Below are 14,303 nucleotides of genomic sequence, written 5' to 3' on the forward strand. Positions count from 1 at the left end.
TTTACTGATCCCCTGCTAAGATTAATAAGAACTAGGGGACATACTGCTTTAATAATGAGCTTGTTGCCATGGTCTTGACCATGCCAAAAGTTAGTAGATGTTTCAAGCACATTATCAAATCAGTCCTTTAAGCTTATAATGTTACTACAGCATTTGGAAACCTTGAGAACAACTGAAGAGTTTTAACCTGGTAAGCAATGAAATGGAGCCAGATCAAGAAATATCAGTCCAGAATCAGCCAGTTTGTGGAGGGATGCAACAGTGCATTATATGCAGCTCTGGTCCCAGACCAACAGTTCAATCTTCTCAGTCATTGGCAGGATCCCAGTGCAAAACACCAAAGCAAGAGGAAAGCAGAAACTATTTATCTCTCTACAACATGGTTATTATGAACCTGTTCAAACAAACTTAGCAGATTACAGAGCAACACTGTTGTCTATTTTATTAATGCATTTTTTGTCTCTCAGGTCCCTGTAAAAGACAAACACTGTCCTGCCCATGAGGGCCTTTCGGTCAATTTGAAAATAGTTGTTAGAATTCTATAGTTTATCTGTTGAACAACCACCAAGCGGATTTTTATATAAAAGAAGGAAAAATTGTCTTTCCTGACTTGGCATCCAATAGAAATGTTGAATTACCTATCCCCAGATAGCAAACTAAACTAGAATGTTTCAACTGTGTCTTAACTGAAAAAATTATTTTATTTTGTTTTATTGTAATCATATTTTGTTTTATTTTAATTGCAGTGACGGTATTTTAGCATTAACTACTTAATAGTTTTTGAAGTACAGTAATAGTTTATTTTTTCCTTAGACATGAGCTAAATAATATATTGATTGGTATGATTTTGTGTTTTAAAACATTAGCTCATAAAAAAACTTAATAAAAGTTCATGTTGATAGTAAAATCACTAACGTTTAGTTTGGTCCGATTCTCCAAAACGTGACACTGCATGTTTTACCTTTTTCTCTCTCAGGTATTATGAGGCTTTTCCACCTCTTTCCCAGAAACCAGTTTGCCTGCAAGAAATCATGACTGTGTGGAATAAATCCAAAATGTGTTCTTACTCCAGTACCTCCTCATCTTCCACTGTCCCAGCAACTAGCACAGATACATCATCTCCAAAGGACTGCGTTAGTGAAAATGAAGCATCCAAAGAGAGAAATAGTAACAAAGCATCTGTAACTATACAGGAGAGAGCCACAGAAAAGAATGACAAAGATGAAAAAGAGAATAAGTTTGGAAATCGTATTGAAGGAAAATCTGTTTCGTACAAAAAGCAAGTCCGGCATAAATCTGAGGGAAAGATACGTCTTCGATCCTGGTCTTCTGGTTCCAGTGAAGAAGGTTCAAATTCTAGTGGCAATCATGGTGAATTAAAAGCAGCTACAAAATATGTAAAAATAAGGCATAAAATAAGGGAGGCTCGGGGTAAAAAAGGATGGAATGGACAAAGTAAGTATTTGCCAAAAGCTGGTGAAAAAACTGAAAGGAAAATTCCTGGCAGCAGCAATGGATCCATCAAGCAACTCTGTAAAAGAGGTAAACGGCCATTAAAAGAAATTAGACGAAAAGAAGGTGGAAACCACGAGAGAAAAGAGCTATATTTTGATGGCAGGAACGAAACTGAGTATAAGGAGGAGCCTCTGTGGTATACTGAGCCAATTACAGAATATTTTGTTCCCCTGAGTAGAAAAAGTAAGCTTGAGACGACATACCGCAACAAGCAAGATGTATGTGATGCAACATCAGAGGCTGTAGAAGAATTAGCTGAATCAGTGCAAGGTCTTTGCATCAGTAACAACAATAATATTAATAAAACATACCTCGCGGCAGGTACTTTCATTGATGGTCATTTTGTGGAAATGCCTGCAGTTTTAAATGAGGATATCGGCCTCACTAGGACCTCAATATGTTCTCCACCAGAGGACGATATACATTTAGATGGTGTACATCTGTCAGAACTAACACACTTCTATGAAGTGGATATTGATCAATCCATGTTGGATTCTGGTGCCTCAGGCAAGATGCAAGGAGAAAGTCGGATTTTGAATATGATTCGGCAGAAAAGCAGAGAAGGAACTGATTTTGAGGCAGAATGCTGCATAGTGTTTGATGGAATGGAATTGAAAGGGGAAAGTGCAATATGGGCAGATTCGGCCACTTCTGGTGCTGAAGGGTGGTTCTTGCAAGATCTTAGTAATTTAGCTCAATTTTGGGAGTGCTGTTCATCTTCTAGCTCTGGTGATGCAGATGGGGAAAGTTTTGGAGGAGATTCTCCTGTTAGACTTTCCCCTACCTTAGACAGCACAATGCTTAATTCATACATGCTTGCAGGCAATCAAGAGCTGTTTGCAGATACTAATGAAGGATCTGGTTTAAATTCTTTTTCAGTGTTTGAAGTGCAATGCAGTAATTCTGTCTTACCATTTCCTTTTGAAAAACTAAATTTGGGAAATGAAAATACAGATTCTAGTAGCAATGTTGGTATGTTTGGGAAAACACAGTCAAGATTGTTAATATGGACCAAAAATAGTGCCTTTGATGAAAATGAACACTGTTCTAATCTGTCAACAAGAACTTGTAGTCCATGGTCATATTCTGAAGAAACACGTTCAGACAATGAGACTTTAAATATTCCATTTGAAGAATCCCCTCAGTTTAACTCTGATGATATTAATTATATAGTTCCCAAGGTATCTTCAAGTTATATAGATGAAGAAATTGTAGATTTTTTGCAGGAGGAAACCTGCCAAGAACAGACCAGATCTTTAGGAGAAATACCTACTTTAATTTTCACAAAAAAGTCAAAATTAGAATCTCTCTGTGGTATTCAGTTAGAACAAAAAACAGAAGATAAAGAATATGAGACTCCACAAGCATGTAGCGACAGTAGTCCGCCTGAAGATGACTACGGCTCTGGAGTTATGAAAGATATCTGGACAAATATGACAGATGAAAATTCTGCAGCAATTGTAGAAATAGAAGGAATAGAAGAGGAACTGTTTCCAACTGATGTAAATCATTATTGTTGCTGCTTAAATGATGCAAAGGTAGAAATTCTTCAAGGTCCAAACAAAGCAGTGCAAAGATCAGAATACCATCTTTGGGAAGGTCAGAAAGAAAATTTAGAGAAAAGAGGCTTTGCTTCAAACAATTTATCAGAAATAGATTGTGGAGATTATACTACACCCTCCAAATCATGGGATGTTAACCAAGATAAAGAAAATTCATTTATTCTTGGTGGTGTGTATGGGGAACTGAAAACATTCAACAGTGATGCAGAATGGGCAATAGTGCCCCCAAATCACCCAAAAGGAAACTTACTACAGTGTGCAGCTTCTGATGTAGTCACAATAGCTGGTACAGATGTCTTCATGACACCAGGAAATAGCTTTACTCCTGGTCACAGACAATTATGGAGACCTTTTGTATCATTTGAGCAGAGTGAGCATTTGAAATGTGATCATGGATTAAATAGAGGTTTTTCTTTTATCTTCCATGAAGACTTGTTAGAAGCTTGCAGTAGTTTTCAAGGTGAAGAGTCTGGTCTTGAATATTCTTTCTCTTCCTTTGATTTAAATAATCCATTTTCACAAGTTCTTCATGTCGAATGTACATTTGAACCAGAAGGAATTACATCCTTCAGCCCTTGCTTTAAACCCAAATCAATCCTTTGCTCTGATTCTGACAGAGATGCTTTTCGCCCTAGAATATGTGGTGCTGGGAGGACGCAGTACAGAGCAATACGGATTTCTCCTAGGACTCACTTTCGCCCCATTTCTGCATCTGAACTTTCTCCATGTGGTGGAAGTGAATCTGACTTTGAATCTGAGAAAGATGAGGGGAATGTTCTTGTCTCTGCTCAAGCTGAATCATTTGATGATCCACAAGCGGCTCTCAAACCACTGGAAGAGGATGCAGAAAAAGAAGGGCATTATTATGGTAAATTAGAACTTGAATCTGGGAAGTTCTTTCCTACATTAAAAAAGTGTGGGATGGAAAAGAGTGCACAGACATCTCTGGATTCCCAGGAAGAATCATCTGGAATATTGCTGGTAGAAAATGAGAGTTCTTGCTTAGAATGCAGTATGAAAGATGTGCAGGATACAATGGCTGTGAAAAATTCTGAAGCTAGCTGCAATGTTGTGGAGCCACAAGAAGAGGAAGACAAGTCTTGCAGTTGTAAAGAAAGCTCATCGATGCAACTGAAAGAGGTATGTCCTTGAGAATTGTACATTGTATAGATAGGTGACACGCTTCATTAAAATGATACATAATTCAATGGATTTTAATGCTGGTCTTCTGTTTTGCCACTCCCCACTGTGGGTGTGTTGAGCCAACTAGATGGTTCTGCCCCAGGCGCTTAATGGACCCTGAAAGGTTCCAGGCAGTGCTGGGGTCCCCACCTGCCTCCTCTGCTCACAGCTCGGCAGATGCCTTAGTGGAAGCCTGGGAAAGGACGACCACGGAGGCACTTGACCGAGTTGTACCCTTGCGGCCCCTGACCCGGCGCAGATCCCAGTGGGCTCCATGGTTCTCTGCGGAGCTCCGGGAGATGAAGCGTCGGAGACGGGGCCTAGAGAGCGGTTGGAGGTCCAGCCGATCTGAATCCGACCGATTGCGACTAAGAACCCATATTAGGTCTTATCTCGCAGCGATAAGGGTGGCGAGATTAATTACTTCGCTACCCTTATCGCGTCCACAGATAATCGCCCGGCCGCCCTGTTTAGGGTGACCCGCTCCCTCCTCAATCAGGAGGTGAGTGAGGAACCCTTGCAGGGGCGTGCCGAGGAATTTAGTCAACATCTGTCGGATAAAATCGCTCGGATTCGGACCGATTTGGACTCCGACTGGGCAGAGTCGGACGATCAGGACATGGGTGATCTTGTCAGTGTGATCTGGGAGGAGTTCGATCCTGTAACTCCGGAGGAAGTGGACAGGATTATGGGGAGGCTGAGCTCCACCACATGTTTATTGGACCCGTGCCCTTCCTGGCTGGTTTATGCAGCCCGGGAGGGGACACGAGGCTGGTTCCAGGCGGTTATATCTGCCTCTTTGAGTGAGGGTAGTTTCCCCGCCGTCTTGAAGGAGGCGGTGGTGAGACCTCTGCTCAAGAAGCCTGCCTTGGACCCAGCTGTGTTAAATAACTTTCGTCCGGTCTCCAACCTTCGCTTTCTTGCGAAGGTTGTTGAGAGTGTGGTGGCGCATCAGCTTCCTCTGGTTCTGGATGAAGCGGATTATCTAGACCCGTACCAATCGGGCTTCAGGCCCGGGTACAGCACGGAGACGGCATTGGTCGCTCTGGTGAATGATCTCTGGAGGGCTCGGGACAGGGGATATTCCTCTGTCCTAGTCCTATTAGACCTCTCAGCGGCTTTCGATACCATCGACCATGGTATCTTGCTGTGGCGTCTCAGGGGACTGGGAGTGGGAGGCACGGTCCTTCAGTGGTTCTCCTCCTATCTCCTGGGACGCTCGCAGTCGGTGTTGGCAGGGGGGCAGAGGTCGACCTTGAGGCCTCTCGCTTGTGGAGTCCCTCAGGGGTCGGTCCTCTCGCCTCTCCTGTTCAACATCTGCATGAAACCGCTGGGTGAGATCATTCGTGGTTTTGGAGTTGGTTATCATCAGTATGCTGATGATACCCAGCTTTTCATTTCGACCCCAAACCACCCCAGTGATGCCCTCGACGTGATGTCCCGCTGCCTGGAGGCGGTTCGGGTCTGGATGGGGAGGAACAGGCTTCGACTCAACCCTGACAAGACCGAGTGGCTGTGCGTACCGGCATCTCGGGATATTCAGGATATTCCATCTCTCTCTATGGGGGGTGAGTTATTACCCCCTGTAGATAGGGCTCGCAACTTGGGAGTCCTCCTAGATTCACAGCTTTCTCTAGAAGACCATATAGTAGCTGTGACTAGGGGGGCCTTCACCCAGGTTCGCCTGGTGCGCCAGTTGCGGCCCTATCTAGACCGGGATGCCTTACGTATGGTCACTCACGCCCTCGTGACCTCTCGTCTGGACTACTGCAATGCTCTCTACATGGGGCTACCCTTGAAGACCACTCGGAGGCTCCAGCTGGTACAGAATGCAGCCGCTTTCCCGACACTCCCATGTTACACCTCTGCTCCGCGAGCTGCATTGGCTTCCAGTTGTCTTCCGGGTGAGATTCAAGGTGTTGGTAATGACCTACAAAGCCCTACATGGCATGGGTCCGGAATACCTTGGGGAGCACCTGCGGCCGGCGTCAACTTCCCTCCGCCCAGTACGCTCCCACAGAGAGGGCCTCCTCAGGGTGCCACCGGTCAAAGAATGTCGACTGGTGGCCCCCCAGGGGGAGGGCGTTCTCTGTGGGCGTGCCGGATTTATGGAACCATCTTCCGGTCGAGCTCCGGATGGCGCCAGACCTCCGCTCCTTCCGGCGCGATCTCAAAACCTACCTTTTCGAACAAGCTGGCCTGGCCTGATGGGATGGGGTTGGGTTTTATTAATCTGTTTTAATCTATTTTTTAATGTGTTCTAACTTATTCATGGGCATTTTGTTTAATTGTTTTTAATTTTTGTATCTTGTTTTTTAATATGTATTGCCCTGTTCACCGCCCTGAGTCCTTCGGGAGAAGGGCGGTATACAAATTAAATAAATAAATAAATAAATAAATAAATAAAATATATCAGGAAGATATATTCCTGAATTCACAAGAATTAGTAACCTTTTTCAATCCAAGGTGCTACTGTGCAATCTTTAATTCTTTTTTCTTCGCACAAAAATTGTTTGAAACAAAACAGCGTTCTAACTGAGCAACTGCCCTCAGGTGCCTGGGAAAAGTGATATAACTCTGTTCTGAAAATGAGCATAGAAGGCAAAAGAGACATTTCCAGTAGTTTCTATGGAAGAGACATTTTTAGTTGGTAGGGGTTATATTACATTGAGTCGTCCTCCTTTTCTTGCAAATAAACATATATATTGTTGCTTTTATGCAGTTATTCAGTGTCGTCAGCCATTCAGTCATGTCTGACCCTTGGCCGCTCTGTGGATTAGCACTCTCCATGCCCCTTTGTCTCACACTGCCTCCTTCAGATCCTGCATGGTCGTGCTGGTGTCATCCTTTATAGCAGGGGTGTCAAACTGCCGGCCCGCGGACCGGATGTGTCATGCAGAAGCCGCACCCACCCCATTGCCGGCAATGGCAAAACCGTCCCGATACGTTGCGCGACGTCACGTGACGTCGTGAGTTTGACATGTCTGCTTTATAGTGTCCACCCAGCAGGTGTTAAGGCATCCCCTTCTCCTTTTTCCGCTGATCACTCCCAGCATGATTGACTTTTGAGTGAGTCAGCTCACATGACATGGCCAAAATATGGTAGCCTTTATTTGGCAATCTTGACTTTGAGTGATGTTTTGGTGAGGCTGAGTCTAGGACTTGTTTCTGATTTTTACAGTCCATGGGATGTGTAACAATTGTCTCCTGTTTCACTTATTTCCGTAGTCAGAATAGGCATTAATACTTCACTTTCAGAGGAAAGATGAAAAAGAGGTTATTGAACATAAAATATACAAGGAGATAATACTTAATGTAATATTTAATGTTTACTTGGAAATCGTATAATTAGAAATTTTAAAACAACTTTTATACTGCAGTAATAGCCCCCTGCAGACTTATCTTAATTGACTTAAACATATACATTTATGCTTTGCAGAAACCAGCTGTATGGAAGCATTTAGTAATTTCTTGAAACAATATCACATTTTATTGGGATACATATTCTCTAGAATAAGTAGCATACTATAGGGTCACTTTCTATTGTCTTTGAACTAAAACACAACTCTTCTCAAAACAGTTTCCTGTATTGAGTAATGACCTTCAGAAAATAAGCTACAATCAAGCAAAACAGTGCTGGTGGGAGAAAGCTCTTTATACTCCACTCTTTCCTACATCACAGTATGAAGGTAGCAGTATCTTTGACCTCTTTGTAATGGACTGAAACTTTACAGCTGAGTTAGATAAAAGATGAATGCAGGTGATCATGTTCCAAATGGAAGCCACTTAATTATCTGAAAAATTGCCCCATTCATTTGCTTCCATTGGTTTCTCATCAGTACCATGTTTCTCCACATGGCAAGAGGATGCTAATTAATCAAGTGGTTATGGGCACACTTTGATAAATTAGTTATTAACTATTATCATATAGTCATTATTCCTTTGGAGTGCAAAGGAATAAGACTATTGAGAAATAAGAGTGGCAGTATTACTGTGTGGGGGATTCTGGGCTTTGCAAGCAGGGAATGAGCTGTAGCTAATTGCATTAGTTTCTGCTAGCCAGCTGTGAAGTCTAGTCCTGCTTGGGTACGCCAATATTACATGCATATATCAATAAAAATATTGTTCAATGAACTCTTGGTTCCAATAGGTTTAAACATTTAACAGGTGATTCATTCTACGTATTTAAATAGCCATCTTCTTTTTCAACCTTTGAAGGCTGCTTTTCCTTTCCCATCTCTCCTTTTCCAGCTCAAATGTGAAAAAAAACATTTGTTTTGCATAAGGTCATACCAGGAGGTCCCTGCATTGATTAAGATATCATTGTTCATGGACTTTTAGTAACTTGAAAACCTTTTTGAGATTACTTTCACAGGTTGCCAAAAGTCTCTGAAGAATGAAGCTCCTTTTTCAAAATGCACTGTATGAACATGAGCCCCACTGCTAAAAAAATCCTTCTAGGCAAAGGCATATGGAGTAAAATCTCTTGATATGTTCAAGTTGTATAGCCTTTAAGATTAAATTATTCTGAATGAGGAACTGAATTGGGCTGCACCAAGCGCAGCTGATGAAGCATAGGCACAATCTGATCAAACAATAAATCCATGTAAATGATTGTGCATTCTTATTTTGGGTTAAGTATACTTTCTGCATTATATCTAACATGCTGCAGTATTTGCATTTTTCCGTCATATTAAACATTACAACTTGGCAACAGGTCTTGGAGAAGCTCTAAGAACCATCCCCAAACCTTGGGAATTACTTAGGATCATGGGAACTATGAGAAAATGTTCTAAAAACTAGTATATACCAACACCATTCTTTATAATTTCATATTTTTATGCCTTTGCAAACACCTTTTTTTTAATTACATCCGTATGAAGATTTGTATCTTGCCTTTTCTTTTTAAAAATTGTAATTATCTTTTTTCAGGGTCGCATCAATTCTTGATCTTTTCCTTCTTTTTCTCCATTTATTCTTCTTTATTTATTTTGCAACTCAGTTCTTTTTCATTCACCCTGTATGACCACATAAACTTGATATAATTCTTTCTTGTTAATCATTCATTTTTGTATTTAATTTTTTATCCATCAGTGTTTATTCTGGACTCAAGCTTCTCTTGTTTTAACTTTGCTTAAATACAGTGTCTCAATTCCACCATATTCCACTTCATATTTCTCCTGTCATACTCAACTCTCATTTCCATGTAATATGGCCCCTTTTAATTCTTTCATTCCTTACCTTTGACCAGATAATATCTGCTAACTCTCTGCACACAATTTCTCAATTTTCCCATGTTAAGTAAATATGTTAACATAGCAAGGTATATGTCTATGAATATTCTCAGTCATCCAGGTCATGGTTGCCCCAATAGTACTTTTTCACGAGGCAAGTGGACTTTCTTTTTTCTCTTTGAAGACATTTCACTTCTCATCCAAGAAGCTTCTTCAGCTCTGACCGGATGGTGGAGAATTAAAAAGAATTAGAGGCTGCTGTGCATGAGTTCTCCCTCCCTCCCTCCCTCCCTCTCCCTCTCTCCCTCTCCCTCTCTTTCCCTCTCCCCCTCCCTCTCTCTGATCTTCTGCTCACCTGGCAAGCTGGCTTCATGCTGTTTTCAGACAAGCTGACACACATTCTTATTGGGCTGGCTCTCCTGCCCTTGAGAGCTGCTGCTTTCTGCTGCTTCCTGTGGAGATGCAGCAAAGGCAGGAGCCCCGCCCAGTAAGCTTGTCAGCTTCTCAGAACAGCACAGGCCATTCTCTTTTATACACACACACACACACAGAGAGAGAGAGAGAGAGAGAGAGAGAGAGAGAGAGAGAAGGCAAGTGCAAGTGCCTGTTTCTGTCTGCAAATGGTGGAGGATGATTGGGAGCCGCAGGAGAAGGCTGAAAGAGCCACGGGTTGCCGACCCATGTCACAGGAGAACAAACCCATCAGGACAACATTCAGCAGTCCATCTGCATTTAAAAAACAAAGGCCACATTTTGGACAGAAAGAACCGCTGGTTTGAAAGAGGGGTTAAAGAGGCCTTCTGTGTCAAAACTGAACAGCTCTCTCTCAACAGAGGGGGAGGAATATGACATCATCTATCTTCAGTCTAACCAACACAGTCCTTTCAACAGTTCCAAGAAGGCTGCACACCCATTTGCACTACTCAGGTGACCCTGAGAACACAGATAAGCCTCCAGGTGGCATCAACGACCCTCTAAAATAATGCAAATGACCAGCTGTCTGCAAGGAGTATAAATTCTTCCATTCCCCACCATCCAGTCAGAGCTGAAGAAGCTTCTTGGATGAGAAGTGAAATGTCTTCAAAGAGAAAAAAGAAAGTCCACTTGCCTTGTGGAAAAGCACCTTTCAGATACCAAAGTATATAAATTAATTTGGTCTGAGTTGTTTTGCCTTTTATGTGTAACTACTTTCCCTTTCAGACACCATGTTTCCCCGAAAATAAGACCTATCCCGAAAAAAAGCCCTAGCTTGATTTTTACGTCTGCGCCTAATATAAGTCCTCCCAAAATACACCCTAGTTTTGGGGTGGAGCTGCTCCATGTGCCCCGCACCTGCTTATCTTAGGACTGCTGCAGCCAGGCCTCCCTCGCCCTGACACCTGTCACGCTGCTTCCTGAATTTGGCCACTTTTAGGCCACACGACACTTGGCTCATTGCACTGGTACCGCTGCTCATTGTGCTGATGCTACCGCTCGCACGTGCTGTGCCATGCAACCTGCCACAAGTAGCGGCACTGTCAGCATGGCATGGCGTGACGTGCCACACAGTCTGCCACAAGCGACAACACTGGTGCGATCAGTGTGATGAGCCATGCCGCCTCCTGCTGTGAGCAGCAGCAGCAGCACCAGCACAATACACCATGTGGCCACAGAAGAACTCGGGCAGCAGCGCAACAGGTATCGTGGTGTGGGAGGCCTGGCTATTGTGGTCCTAAAGTAAGCAGGTAAGATATATCCTGAAAATAAGACCTGGTGTCTCTTTTGGATGCAAAAAAATAAAATAAGACCAGGTCTTATTTTCGGGGAAACCATGGTACAATGTTTTTCTGTAATAAATAAATTTTCAATTCCATACTTCTTGTATTATACAATCTAACATTTGTCGAATAGAGTTTAGGTTCTTAGAAATCAATACAACATCATCTGCTAGCAAAAGTACACGTACATTTACATCCCTAAGCTTGACAGTTCTCTCATCAAAAACATTCCATTTTATCTAAAAATACCTTCATTCTCTCATGTCACATTCAGCAATCACTCGGAATTTTGTATTTACTAAACATTCCGTGAGTAAGTTGATTTGCTTATGTACTTTCTCTAAATCAGAAGACATCCAATAATTTTTCTTCCCACATTCATACATTTTTCATAATTCATACATCCATACATTTTGCAATCGCTTGCTGAATTGTACTTCTAAATTTTTGCTCGTTGGCATCTTTTATTTTATTTTCATCAGAATTCTGCTAAATACCTTTATAGACATGCTTAACTAATTCACCTGTAAATTTGCTTTCATTTTCTTTCTCATTCCATAGGGAAGCAGTAACAATATCTTCTGTTCTTTGGTCACAGGTGCTATTTTTCACAGATACATGACACAAGTCACACAGCTAAAGGAGACACATCTATAACTTAACATTACTCCACTTATATTAGGGGTGTCAAACTCAATTTCACTGAGGGCCGCATCAGCATTGCGGTTGCCCTTAGGGGGCCGGGTGGGTATGGCCTGGGTGGGTGTGGCTAGAGTGCGTATGGCCTACTGGGTGGGCGTGGCCAGCTCTACATCGTTTGCATCAAGGGTGCCTATGGGGGCCCGGGCAGGAGTGGGACAGATCTGAGGGTCTCTGGCAGAAGGAGGGTCTCTGGGCCAGGGCTAAGGCAGTGTGGGCCGTTCCCTCACTGTTTCCAGGATGGCTTCGCGGGCCACATGAAACCACTTCGCGGGCCGGATCTGGCCCCCAGGCCTTGTGTTTGACATGTCTGACTTACATGATCTGCAGCCTTAATATTTTTTGTTTTGAATATTTGTATTAAGAATTTTAATTGCACTGGTAAAAACGTATACAAACTATATTTACAGAAAGAGAAGAGAATTTGGGGGGGGGAAGAGATCTTTGAAAAGGGTTAGAGTTTAAAGAGCATTTAAAAGGCTCTGCCAAGGTTGTAAGCAAGATGTCTCCTGGTCCTCAAACTTGTGAGAAAAAAAGTATCCTGTGGTCTTCTCACAAGAAGCAGCTGTCCTCATCTGGAAAGATTCCAAAGAATTGGTCTACTCAGTGGTTCCTTGGTAAATTGCCATTGTTATTGGTTCCACTTTTGAGACCCATCTTAAGTTCACCTTCCCCAGAAGTCCACCTTAATATTTTTCAACATTCTAACATAATTTATTATTCTTTTTCTTCAGTTGCTTCTTGTATATTAACATTTATGGGACTTTTTTCCAATTCTTCAATATACCATGCTCATTTGAATATAAATAATTAAGATACATGATTCAGCATTCTGTCAAGTTTGTTTTCCAGATTATTTCATCTTTTATTTTAAAAAACACTGCTTGTTTAGACATATTTTATTTGGGCTGATACTTTAGATTAAAAAAAAACATACAAATCTATGTGAAGGCCAGAATCATTTTTGGCAAATTAGAGACTAGTATTTTTCTTTGCTCTAGGCTAATTTTTCATTTTATCATTGTGTATGAATTTAAATACTCTTATATAAGAATATTTTATAGGACTCTAATAAAATTCTGAATAGCCAGAGACCTTGTTGGAAATTAAGAGAAATTTCCAACAAGAAATTGGTGTTTACAGAGACCAGCTTATTTACAGTAATCTAATAGATGTTACTAAATGAGACTGAGGTCCAAATCAAACAACAGGGTTAGATTAGCTCCATCTTTATGATGGCTGCAATATCCCAGGGTCACGTCATCAGTTTTTGCGCTCTTCTGAGAAACAGTCAGTGGGGAAGCCCAGATTCACTTACGGTAACTACCGTGTTACTGACTTAACAACTGCAATGTTTTGTTTAACAGCTGTGGCAAGAAAGGTCATAAAATGGGACAAATCTCACTTAACAAATGTCTCAATTAGCAACATAAATTTTGGGCTCAATTGTGGTCATAAGTTGAGTACCTATAGAAGAGGATGATGAGTTATCTATCTGTCGTGGAAGATTTACGTTTGTGTCAAAGATTTTCCCTGGAGTTGAATCTATAAATCACTGTTATATTTGGGAGAGTATTCCCTTTAAATAAGAATATATTGTATACTCATAAACCCTGAGTGTTATTTCATGGATGAGTGTATGTGTGAGATAATCTCTATTTCGACCTGTTGTTAGTTGGGGATAATCGAAAGTCCTTCCAGAGTTACGCATAACTTTGAAAAGTAATAATTGTAATTTTTTTCAGATGCTTTAGGAAACTTCATGAAAAGGCTATGCAGTTATTTGTAATAACTTTGTAATCTACCTAGAAAGTAAATTTCATTAGTCTGTTTCCCTGGGTTGCTCCATTTAAGATGTGATATTTTATTTATTTTAGCAATACACTATGCCAGGCAAAGTTCAGCATAGTTGCATTTTCCATCCCAAAGCTGATGTAACTCTAATGGTAGAAACAAATTACTTTCAGGAGTTGGGGGTGGTACAAAAGGCCAGATGACCTGAACCTAATGTTCTATTTAGAATCAATAACTAGCAGAGCCTGAACTTGGAAGCATAATTTTCTACGCTCTGCCATATTTTTGTTGTTATTCTGAGATTTTATGCTTAGTGGAATAAGTAAACATCATATGAAGAGAATGCAATTTGAAATTAACTCGCTGCCATTGCTTTGAATGGCACTATTGTGCTATGGTTTATTTTAAGTTTCGGGGAAATTAGTATAGTCAACCTCTTATTTGGCTGCTTTCCCAACAGAAGCCCAGTGAAATTATGTTGGTGTTCTTTCATCCATTTTTCTGGTAAAAAGATAAAATCAAAATTAATTATAAGATTGATACAGTCTGGATCTCTTACC

The 14,303-nt window shown here is 41.4% G+C and overlaps 1 protein-coding gene across 5 annotated transcripts in view; it reads left to right on the top strand.

Annotated features, from left to right (window-relative positions):
- Nucleotides 1-14,303, top strand: part of KIAA0232 — a 237,712-nt gene that overhangs the window by 25,364 nt on the left and 198,045 nt on the right. For 3 of the 5 annotated variants that reach the window (XR_014026117.1, XM_081325244.1, XM_081325245.1), the window contains exons 6-7: nucleotides 977-4,217; nucleotides 7,840-7,948. Coding sequence is in view for 3 of the 5 variants with exons in the window: in XM_081325244.1 (XP_081181370.1) it covers nucleotides 977-4,217; nucleotides 7,840-7,948 (3,350 nt within the window). In the remaining 2 variants the exon portion in view is untranslated. The remainder of the gene's footprint in view (nucleotides 1-976; nucleotides 4,218-7,839; nucleotides 7,949-14,303) is intronic. The other 2 variants (XR_014026118.1, XM_081325246.1) reach the window with 1 other exon arrangement.

Source organism: Vipera berus (assembly GCF_964194415.1).
Source record: "Vipera berus genome assembly, chromosome: 3".
Taxonomy (NCBI): Eukaryota; Metazoa; Chordata; class Lepidosauria; order Squamata; family Viperidae; genus Vipera; species Vipera berus.